Genomic DNA, 11,558 nt, shown 5'->3' with positions numbered 1-11,558 from the left:
GGAACCCTGACTAATTTACACTCCAAATTAAAACCTGTAATTGTTCCTTTTTAATGCAAAAATACAGTGCCAAATCCTTACACTAGTATTCAGAGTCCTCCACAGTGATAGCCCTAAGTCCCATTTCAACTAATTTATATTACTTTCTTTCAACTGCCCTTCGATCAACATGCTGACAGTAACGTTTATTGAAAACCAAATATTTAACATTTCAGAAACTTTGTTCCTGTGGTTTAAAAGCATCGACTAGACTCAGACTGGATTCAAATCCAGCAATTTGCTTGCTCTCCCTAAGCTTCAGGCTTTTCATCGGTAAATTGGGAGTGATTTATCCAATTATTCTCCAAATAGTTGTCAAACAACCATGGGTGACTAGTACATTCATGACGTTGCTACTTCAGCATGCTGGGGGTGGGGAGGCTGTAACTCTGGGGGGCTGGTGCTGTTTACCAGGACAAGACTAAGGGAGGAGCGAATTTAGGAAAGGCAGTGACTCGAGAAGATGATTTGGGCCATGTCTTGTTGAAATGCCTCTTAGACATCTCAGGGGAGATGACAAGAAAGCAGCAGAATATGTCCGAATGGAGTTCTAAGATTAGGATGGGGCTGGAGATAGAAAATTGAGTGATTTGCCTTAAAATGTATTCATGTAGAGCTAACACCATGAATTTAGATGTGGGATGGTCCTTGAGCCAATAGGAGAAAATGCTTCAAAAGGAGTTGGTGATCAACTTTGGGAAATATTACCAAGAGGCTCCACGTATGGGATGTCATATGAGGAGGTCCAAGGACCTACTCCCCAGGGAAATCAGCATAACGGATGAAAATTTGCTTTCTTTAAAATTTAAAGCCTCTAGAAATTGTCTGAAGTGCATCCAGCAAATAAATATTTATTCCAAAAGATCCTCAATCGTGGTAAGAGCAGCGAACCTGTGGCGTGTGCGCTATGGGCTGCTCCCCCTAGCCCCCTCGTCCACCACCACTCAGCTCAGCTTGGCTGAAAAATAGCCAATTTTGGATCCACTGTCCGATCCATTCCAGTTTCACTCATTAAGGCTTCATCTTGCCCTGTGTTTGAGCATGCTGGCCTTTTCAAAGGGTATAGACAGCTTAAGCCCAGTAATTTCACATTTATGCTGCAGTTCTTAATTTCACCATGTTTATAAAGCCATCGTTTTTCTGAGTAGATGTTACAGGTGTTTTAGTACTTCCTGTTTCTCCTTACACGGACCCTACTGTATTAACCATGATTAGCTTTGCTTTTAAGTGCGTGTACATTTCTAGAATTCTAACTTTAATTTAAAAAAACATCTCTTCCTTTTGGTGGATGAAAAACTACCTTAGCTTTGGATTTCATGTACAAAGCTCCGATTTCAGATGTCCTCGTCTCCTGTGCTATGTGTGTGGTTACAAGGGTGAAGCGGCAGGATGTTAGTGACTAGATACAGGCTGGGTCTTTGGGAATTTGTCAAAGTTCTCGGTATTGATTTCCTGTCTAATGAAATAGTACTACTTACCCCACAAATGTCATTAGAGAACAGGAGGTGTCTTAGAGAGGAACCTGGGAGCTACTCAACATAGGCTGAATTCCCCTCCCTCTCACGGTAAGGGATGCTTGGATCTGCAGGAAATGCTATGATCTGCTTTCTCACTCAAGCTTTTATCGCATAGTAAGAATTACCAGCTGTTTGGTGGTTTCTGAAATTCTTCTGACTTAAACATGTGAACAGTTAACATGACTCAGTCACATTTCTGTAGCATCAACTGACATTTAGTTCCTATATGAACTCCTTGCTGCAAAAAGCATGCCTTCTGAGAAGCTGGACTTGCACATTCTCGCCAGGAAATGCAACTCTTCAATGCTATGTACACTGAACAAAACTTGGAATAAAATGTTTCACCATCCCTTTAAAAAAGGTATTCAATTCCATAACTCATTTAGTGGTCTTCAGTTTAATGATTCTGGCTTATTAAGCATTAGTAATCTTTATTAACGTACTATTCCTAATTGAACACAAAATAAACCATTACAAACTATAGTCACAGTCATCAGGAGTAGATCAAAGCCACAGGGCAAATAGACTAGCTATAAAAAACGTTTATTAAAAAAATAGACAACATATGTAAACATCTTTTTGACTCACAAGGCTTCATAATACAGCACATCAGGCCCAGGCCTTAACTCTGCAGTGGGAGCACCTTAATTGTTGACTAATAGAAATCAGCTTAATTTATCTTTCAGTGAGCTATTAAGTCTATACGAAAATAAATAACCAGATTTTGCTAAGTATACACATAGAAAATCACAAATGTACAATAGATCTCAGCAAAAAAATAGCTATCTGGATTGGAGTAACATGTAAGAGCGAGTCCTTAAATTGTAATTATCTTTTTAAATAGCTTCATTTCTAAATTTATTACAGTGTAGAAATGACTAAAATAAAGCTAAACAGGAGCAGGAATAGAGTAGAGGGACGAGACAGATGACACCCTGCATGCCCCCCACTCCACACAATGTTTGGTAGAAGCAAAACTGAGAACCCAGTTTCTATACCTCTTCTTTCATATATTATGTAGAAATCCCCCTCCCCCTTTACGTTTGGCTGGAACTTACGTGCCCCCAAATGACTGAGTACGAAGCGGCCAAACATAGTTTCAAGTGAGGTAAAATTTAGAGGAAACCAGATCTCGATGGTCTAATTCAACAGTCACCCCAAAATAAACCCAAATCATAGAATGGACAATAATAAAAGAAAATGCAGTAATTACCTGAGATTTTTCTGCAATCTTAAGCCCAAGACCATTTTTTGAGGGCAAAATGTGCTTATGTTACTCTAATCCTTTCATGCCCTGCTCGTCATCTGCTGGGTCACACCTGTTAGGTGACTAAGATGTCCCCAAATAGCCAAATAAAATTTTCCTTTCTCTCTAGATAGGCAGGTATTTTATCACACCTGATTTAGTTTAAATTGCTGACATTTCAGTTATTCAGTAAACCTTAACCAAGGTAAATTTTTAAATAAAATATCAAGTAAGGTTTGTAATTTCGTTTTTCACTATATGGAAAAATTTAAACATTTATTGTCTGTTATTTGAGTAACCATAATCTAGTGACAGAAGGGGAGCAAAATAGATTTAGCAAAATAAACCCAGACAAATTTACCAAGCTCCCGGATAACCATTTCTGTTTCATGACTCAGTAGTCTCTTTGTATCATCTAGGTATGATTCATAAGAGATTCATTTATAATTTTAAATCATTTAAAATCCTGATCTGCTATCCAAAGGTCCATTTTATAAACCCATATCTGAAAATTCTGTAATATATTTGTCCTTTCCACCATATCAGCTTATCTCTAACATTTGTTCACAATTAAATGAGATATGAAATAACTACAAAATACTTAAATTCTAACAGTACTGTTGTTTCTTGACGTGGCAGTGTTTCTTTTCAATTATATTTGGGATTTTTAATTATGCATTTAAATAGAGAAAACCAAAACTAAATGACATGAATGTTTGTAATACATGATACATGTGTCACTTAATTTTTTAAAATTCTACTACAAAATGAAAAAGTTTTACTCTTCTGGAGACCAAAGAAATGGCTACTGAGGAGGGAAGAACCTTTTTCCAGGAGGAGCCCGTGTGTGAGCATCTCTCAGGTATGCAGGACTCGGCCCTAGCCAAGTGCCAATGGCTGATCTTTAAAAAATCTATTTTGGTGTGTAATGGTAACATTTTTATAAGTTACATTCAGTAAAACGTTTACAAGTTACATTCAGTAGAGTTGCTCAAAGAGAGACATAGTGCATAATTTAGGTGAGAATTGGGCATATTTATGTATTCTCAACCTACTGCTGAGTTTAGGTAGTTTAAATAGGACTTGGCATCTATTTTAGACATTATTTAAGAAAACATAGATACCTTTACTTACTTATATCACATTATTCTTCTTGACTTTTCGTTGCACAAAAGAGAAAGAGAGCGAGAGCAAGAGAGATTAGAAAGAAGAAAAGAGAGAAGAAAGGAAAATTTGGGAAAGAACACAAAACAGTGTACCTCACTGTGGTTTCTGTGTACTGGCAGACAAGGATCTAAGTGAGCGCAGAACATTAAAATTGTGCTTACAGTAACTCAACCAGCATAGTTTTACGTGGCTGCACATTTCTTATTTTACCCCTGTGTGTACTTCAAGTTGCTAGGTAGAAACCCAGGGGGGAAAATACACGCAGACAGCATACAGCAATCCCGTACATTTGAGGGGCAGTTAGACATCCATTACCATTTTAGGAACATGGCCACAGCGTTTGGAAACACAGCAGCATGAAGCAGTTCAAAGGCAGACACATTGTTTTAATTTGTTCATGTGAAAAAAGAAAAGAAATGCTGGGAGGGCGTAAGGCACTTAAGACAGAAACTCCTTCTCCAGTTCGTATATGGACGGCCGGCCGGCTCTGCTCTTCATCCTACACAGAGGCACCGTGCAGTCCCTGCTCTGGCCCTCCACATCAGCGTCCAGTAAGGAAGGCACGTGTGACAGAGCTCTGTCCTTGGCACCCAGGGAGCAGCCTGGGGTTGGTTCAGGACCAGCCCAGACAGGATTGGCCTGTGCAGGCAGAGGCTCCGTTCCCTGCCAGGAGGCCGGGGCGGCATCCACTGGGCATCTCAGGGATGGAGGGCGAGGCAGTGGCACGGCAGCGACAGCTTTTTGTCTTCCAGGCAGGGTCTGTCTTGGCAGGTTACTGTGAGAGCCGGATGAGGAGTGGGGCGTCCCCAAAATACTCTCAGGTGGCAGTGTCAGGGCTCTAGTGCCTGAGAGGAGAGTCGTAGCTGCTGGGAGAGAGCAAAGACAGTGTGCGATTAGACAGATGGTGACTTCTAAAACAAGGCGTAGTGGGAAAAATAAGTGCGATGACAGTTCAAGTGGGTAGTAAAAAACCCCTGAACACAAACATTTTAAAACTGTTAGGACATAATGCTTGTTTGATTTCTTATGAAAAAGTCCTGCAAGGCTAGAAAAAAATGCTTTAAACTATGGAAACTGTGTCTGGAAATGGAGTTAAGTCTTCACCGAAGTGCTTAGACCCGTGATCATTAGAATTGTTTTATAAACAGGGTAGATTTCAAAATGGATTAGACGAGTGAAGTTAGGACTTTTAAAAATGACCGTTAATATGGTTAAACTTCACTTTCCAATTATGATTTGAAAGACTAATGAAAATGGGGAGCAGTCAGGTGTTCGCATGTTACCTCTTCTCTTTTCTGAAGAACGAACTGACTTCTTACTACTCTAGCAAATAATTATTGGCTTATAACGAAGAGAAAAAGAATGGTTTCTTATGGGGTTATTGTGCTAGGATTTCTCCTTGTGCAATTATAAATCACAAACACTTCATTGTATTACCGAAGGGCAACAAACCAATTTATCTAAAGGCAATGAACAATAATCTGAAAAAAAAATCATGTCTATTTATAGTACTTAAGTAGAGGAGGGAGAGGAAAAGATAAAGAGAATGAAATCAGTTTCAGGTTTTTGATACTTTATAACCAACCCTAATGAAACATGTTACAATCTAAAATGTAACATTTTCACATACATGATCTCATTTAATACTCATGACAGATCTATGAGTAGTTGTAATGATCTTCACATACAGAAGAAATAACAGCTGACCTCTACAGGGCAAATAGTGTATCGTTTGACCCTTACACCTGCTAAACTCCATCTCCACACACACTGGGCTGCGAAGCTGGGTGACAAAGAAGTCAGGTGTCATGGGGGAGGCGAGATGGCCAATGTTAGTTCTGGCTCTCCCACTCACGATTGATTTGGACAAACAACCTGTCTTCTCTACCACGAGGGACGCAGGGCAGTTAATTCTCCACATGCTCTTTCTGTTTTAATATGCTGTTACATACTGAAGTTACTGAAATGTAATTATACTTTTCCCAGAATCAAAATGATAGTTAAGCTAAAGCCAAATGAGACAGTAGGGTAAAATTCGAAGATGTATGTGAACAGAGAAAACGAACGTGTAAGTGGAATCAGCTGTCAGACATCCAGACTGGGAGACTCCATTCTCATGTCTACACTGGTGTCCGTACCATTACCCACTACCCGGGAGGCTACCTACGTGGGGCCTGAGCGGCACTTCCGTCTGACATGGTCCGTCGGTGGCGTGCTGCTCTTCCCTTTGAAGGAGCGCAAGGAGGCACATTCCCATGGGTCTGCTCTAAGGGGGGAGAACACAGGTGGCTCCACACACTACGATCAGCCTCACGTCTTGGCGTGGAGGTTGGCTCACGACTACCTCCTCCCACGGCAGGGCAAAAATCTGGAGTGGGCACCTTGGGGTCACGAGTGATGTGTGTACTGCCCTCAAAGGAATCTTCACCCTCGGGCTGCAGCAGGCACTTGGTGGAGAGAGAAGGCACGGACAGGAGGCTCAGGGTGCTGGGCGGGGGTAACGAGGCTGGGCTGCCGGCCCCCTCGCCCGTGGACAGCGGCCTGCTGGGGGCACTGGCACCGCTGCGGGACCTGGGAGTCCGCTGGAAGATTCTCTCGCGTCTCTTCCTTTCTTCCTTGGGCAACGGCTCTTCAGCAGCCTGTGGCCTGTGAAGCTCCCTGATGTCCAGGCCCAGAGCCACCGACGCCAGCAGCACAGTGCAGCTGTACAAAGCAGACTCCGTTCTCTTTCTGGGGGGTGACCTGCTCAGAGTATTGGTAGGGGTCACCTGAGGCGTGCCAGTGGCAGGGCTCCCAGAGACTCCTTCCTCCCAGCTCTCGGCGTCCACTGGGCTCTCCCTCTGGCCATCTTTCCACAGAGGTAGGTCAACGTAGGCTGGACTGGGCAGTTTCATTTGCTTTGGTTTTCTGTGTTCTACTCCATCAGCGGAGAACTTTGGTTCTTCACAAACACCTAAATAAAGGTAAAAAGACACAAGGCAATAGCATTTCACAGTAAAAATCATTTAAACTATACTGTAAAATAAAGCTAAAATCTAACAAATAAATATTCTAAATCAAAACACATGGTAGAGTTCTCTCCAGTTCGGCAAACAGTTGGTCCAGGCAGACCCTAAGGAAGGGGACCCTTGTCCAGGGCACGGGTATTCGAGGTCCCTTCAGAGGAACTGGCAGGCAGACCGTCTGCTGTTTCCTGTCCTTCAGGAAGTGGCTCTTCACAAGTATGGAAAATAAAATGATTGCAGAAACAAAGTCATCAAGATACAGAAATGTGCACACATAGCCATAGGCCCTGTGATTTGTCAGACACAATATGCCTTTTCCTCATCTGAAGATGGCCCGTTTCCTATAGCTGGCCTGCGTGTGAAAGAACCATCATGCATGAGATCAGTGGTCCTCAAAGTGTGTTCCCCGGCCAGCCGCACTGGAAACTTGCATCACTGGAAACTTGTAGAAATGAGAATTCCTGGCCCACTCCGGACATGGAGTCAGAAATTCTAGGGCTGCAGCCCAGTGATCTGTGTTTTCACAGCCTTTGCTGAAGTTTGGGAGTCACTGCAGTGGAGAAAGCTTCTCCAAAAGGATTCGAGTCCAAAGGGTAACAGATCCTACTAGTTGAAGAGGAGGCCGTAATTCTTATCACTTAGGTGCCCAGCAGTGAGTGACAGGAACTGCAAACTCCTTGATCAGGTGTTCAAAGCAATCTGCAGCAGCGCCTCCAGTTATTTTTCTGCTGCTACACCCCCCACTGTGGCTGAAATGAGCTCCGTTGTTGAGACAAGCCAGATGCCCGCTTTCCCCAGCAAGCACGTGCTCTTCCGTCACTGTCCCTTCCTCAGCCTGCCCCATTCTCTCTGTCTGTCCCCCTTCCCTTTGTAACACTGCTCACCCAGTGCCCTTTGCCCTCATAAGTCTCTCAGAATACCACTTGCTTAGCTTTTTATCTCCTGAGGGCTCTTCCCTGAGCAGTGCCTTCATCAAATAGGAAAAAAAAAATGCATTTTGGTGAATACAATGCACAGTATATGAAACAGCTAACAAATACTCAATCCATCATTTAAAAACAGAAGAGGGGAGCCGCTATCATCTGATGAAGTCCATAGACTTCAAAGCATATTGAGCGTTCCCTAATGTGTGCTCCCATGTATGTACCTTTACTGAGCAGTAAGCATATACTTCCCTCCTCACGACATACACTGACCCGCCATCATCTTTCCCCATCCTTCTTATAGCCCATGACAAGCGTTAGCAGCCCCCAAACCAAGGTAAAAAGAATCAATATCTCTATTAGGTCAAACAGTGCTTTCAGGATTGACTTAGGCCTTTGGCAGACACTGAATGCTGCTGTGTCTCGGGCATTGGGAGCAGCGTGGTGAGCACACCAGATAAAATCCCTGCCTTCACAGGGGTAACTTTCTAGTTTGGGGGTGACCGAGAGCACACACTGTACGGGTGTCAATGCAGACAAAAACGAGTTTCAGATAAGAGCTATGAATAAATTAAAATGGGTAATGAGTCAGCGTGATGGGCTGGGATGCTGCTTTAGCGAAGGCATCAGAAAGGCTTTCAGAAAAGCTCGAGCTGAGACACACATGCTTAGAAGACGCGGTGGGAGGGGACCTTCAGGCAGGACAGACAAGAATAAACCTTTCCTCATCAACCCTTCAAGTGAACTACAGAGTTAACTTAATGGACCGCGCTGAGTCAGCCAAATATATGCTTTTATTTCCTGTAACTGTCCTTTTAATAGGATCAAAATACTCTACAAAAGATTAAAAGGATTAAGGGGAAAAAAGCAGGAAAACTTCTGATTAACCCTTCTATCTGGACAAGCAATTACAAATAATGAAATATATACCATAGAAATAACAGCTTTATTAGTTTTAATTGCTCTTCATTAGTCTTCAAACTATGTTTGACGATAAATCGTGGAAACTCTTGTCTGCACAGGAAGGAGTCAGAGTACAATAATAAATCTGACAAGAGAGATCATTTACCCAGGAATTCTCACAGAGCACCTGTCTCACGTATTCCCAAATGTATTTAAGGACATATTTACACTGAAAACACGTCCTCATGATGGTAACAGAAGAAAACTGAACATGGGTAGTGAGTGATAAAGTGCTTGTAAAATTGAACTCAGCACCAATAATAAATTCAAGAAAACTGACACCATGTTTTGCTAAATATCTTTAATTTTGCTACACCTATCAAAGAGCTGTCTTAGATTGTCAAGTATGAAGACCAATTTTCTTTTCTTTGGGGATAACAATTCTTGAAGTTTTTCAACACCTTCCATATCTCCTCAACCTTTTAATATGTGACTATTGAATAGGAATGCTGGCTACTGAAAATAATTATGATTCATTTAAATTAAACAGAGATTCCAATGTAACACTCTCCAAGCAGTATTTTCCAGAACTAACCTGCTTGACAAACTTTCATCATGTCAGGAGGTGGCAACACAGCCAGGAGGTCTCCCGCTTAATCCAGCAGAATTTCAGCAAGTCTGCATTCTCATATTTACTATCGCCTATATTAAATTAATTTGGTTCTGCATAATTAACTATAACACTAATTTCTCTGGTAAAGATCAGGAATGACAAATTCCTAATAAACAATGTGGAGCCAAATTACCATTGGCCATGAAGACTTCAAGACAGGAAGTAGCTCTGATCTGAAGTAAAGGTATAAGCAACACTGTTATTGGGATGACTCTAGGAGACTATTGAGTCAAAGGTTCTAGAACACGCAGAAGCTAAGTCTGACTCAAACAGATTCTATTTCCTGAAGCACATACCTGGCTGGTCCACAAATAAGGATGCCAACGGCGTGGTTTTCTGGTTTTTTATTAAGAGAGTTGACCAAGGACTGTTACCGTCTGAGAGAGGTCTTATTCTACAAGAGAAAGATGTTTATTTTAATATAGTAGAACCACATGACAAATTAGGTTTTGAAGAGCTATTGGGCTGTCGGAGAAGTCATGACACATTTTTTGCAATGAAAAACACAGAAAATACACGTCATGACTTTTCCGACAACCCAATAATAAAGCACAAACAAAACCTTAAAACGAGATAAAATATACCAGAGAAATTTTTAACTGCTTAACTAAATAACAATTGATTTAGTATGATAGACTCATCCTAGAAATTTAAAATATTCAGGTATCTCTGTATTATTCTGATTTCTTTTTAGAAGTTAAGTCTGGCCAATGTGATTTTTAAAAGGCACTGCTATCTTGTCACAGTACACACTGGAACCACCAGATGTCACACACGCACCTTTCTTTGCAATCAGTTCTTTCCTTCATTTGAATTGAATTTGGTCCCCAGGTACAACCCTTTTTCTTGAAATTCCTTTTTACATCTTCGAATTCTTCTGGGCGACAGACCGTGTTCCTTCCCCAAGTTTTATTGCTTTCATCTGAAGTCACTAAACAGAGAGCATCACTCATTAACGAATTAAAAAATTTTAAACTTAACTGAATCAAATCGGTTGTGAAACTACTTTACTCAAAACCTGTAAACAGTGAAGAAACATGAAAACTACAAAGAAATGCTTTCTTTCATTCTACCAATGGCAAACTTCTCTCTCTAATCATAAAAATAGCAAGAAATGTGGAAGAAATGAGAAGAAAAGATACAAATTTGAGGTAAATTAGTAGCAGCAATTCGATTATTTACTTATTTATTATTAATTCAACATTCTGTGACATTTAGGATTTCATTTTATTTTGGGAAAATAAAAGAGCCAAATTGAACATTTAAGTTAAAACAAACTTAGTACCCTAACATTTTAACCAAATCAGTTCAAATTTTGAACTTTAATTTAAAGGTATATTTTAAAATTGAAACTTAAGCCAATTTTTCATTAATAATCAATTTCGCTCAGTCCTCACAGCACTTTAGCTACAGTTACCTTTGAAAATCTGAAAATATTTAACAGCCCACATCTTGTCTGTTGTTCACCTCACTGGGAGGTTTAGGTTCATGTTTCATGTCCACATTTTGCTGATCTACATACATGCTATGCCTCCAGCCTTTACATGCACTTACAACTGACTTGGAAATCACTGGAAAATGTCTATTATTACTATACACTTAGAAACACAATCCTGTAACATACAAGATGATCCAGAAACAGAATTTAAAACATTATGACATATCTATACTCTGCAGTCATAAAAAATGAGGTACACATAAAAATGTTATTATAATACACATATATAACCCATTTTCATTAAAAAATAAACATTTATGCATACGTGCATATATACACACATACACAGAAGAGAAATTAGTAAACACAGATATCCAACTTTGAAGTGTTTACCTTTAAGGGAGGTGACTGCTTATGTAAAGAGGGAAATAGAACTTCTTTATATCATTTTTTTTTTAAGATTTTTATTGGGGTATTGGGGGGAAGGGAACAGTGCTGGGGAATTGGGGGAAGGGGCACAGACAAGTTGCTGTCCTTTTGTTCTTCAGTCTAGTTGCTTCACTGGCCCAAGTTGGCACCATCATTGCGCTCTTCCCAGGCGAGGCAGATCAGTCGCCGGCTTCTGGACGGCCGCTCACTGCGGCTGC

The 11,558-nt window shown here is 40.9% G+C and overlaps 1 protein-coding gene across 1 annotated transcript in view; it reads right to left on the bottom strand.

The window, feature by feature from the left end:
- Window positions 1-1,952: 1,952 nt before the first annotated feature.
- The window catches only part of MAP3K21 (mitogen-activated protein kinase kinase kinase 21), a 76,458-nt gene continuing 66,852 nt past the window's right edge, over window positions 1,953-11,558 (bottom strand). Inside the window, exons 6-9 of the mRNA XM_019651796.1 lie at window positions 10,254-10,404; window positions 9,770-9,867; window positions 6,137-6,922; window positions 1,953-4,835 (exon numbers count right to left, since the gene is read on the bottom strand). Coding sequence (XP_019507341.1) covers window positions 4,408-4,835; window positions 6,137-6,922; window positions 9,770-9,867; window positions 10,254-10,404 — 1,463 coding nt within the window. The 3' untranslated portion in view covers window positions 1,953-4,407. The remainder of the gene's footprint in view (window positions 4,836-6,136; window positions 6,923-9,769; window positions 9,868-10,253; window positions 10,405-11,558) is intronic.

The sequence above is a fragment of the Hipposideros armiger genome, unplaced genomic scaffold, assembly GCF_001890085.2.
Source record: "Hipposideros armiger isolate ML-2016 unplaced genomic scaffold, ASM189008v1 scaffold_167, whole genome shotgun sequence".
Taxonomy (NCBI): Eukaryota; Metazoa; Chordata; class Mammalia; order Chiroptera; family Hipposideridae; genus Hipposideros; species Hipposideros armiger.
The sequence above is the reverse complement of the archived record's forward strand: the minus strand, read 5'-3'. Positions and strand labels throughout refer to the sequence as shown.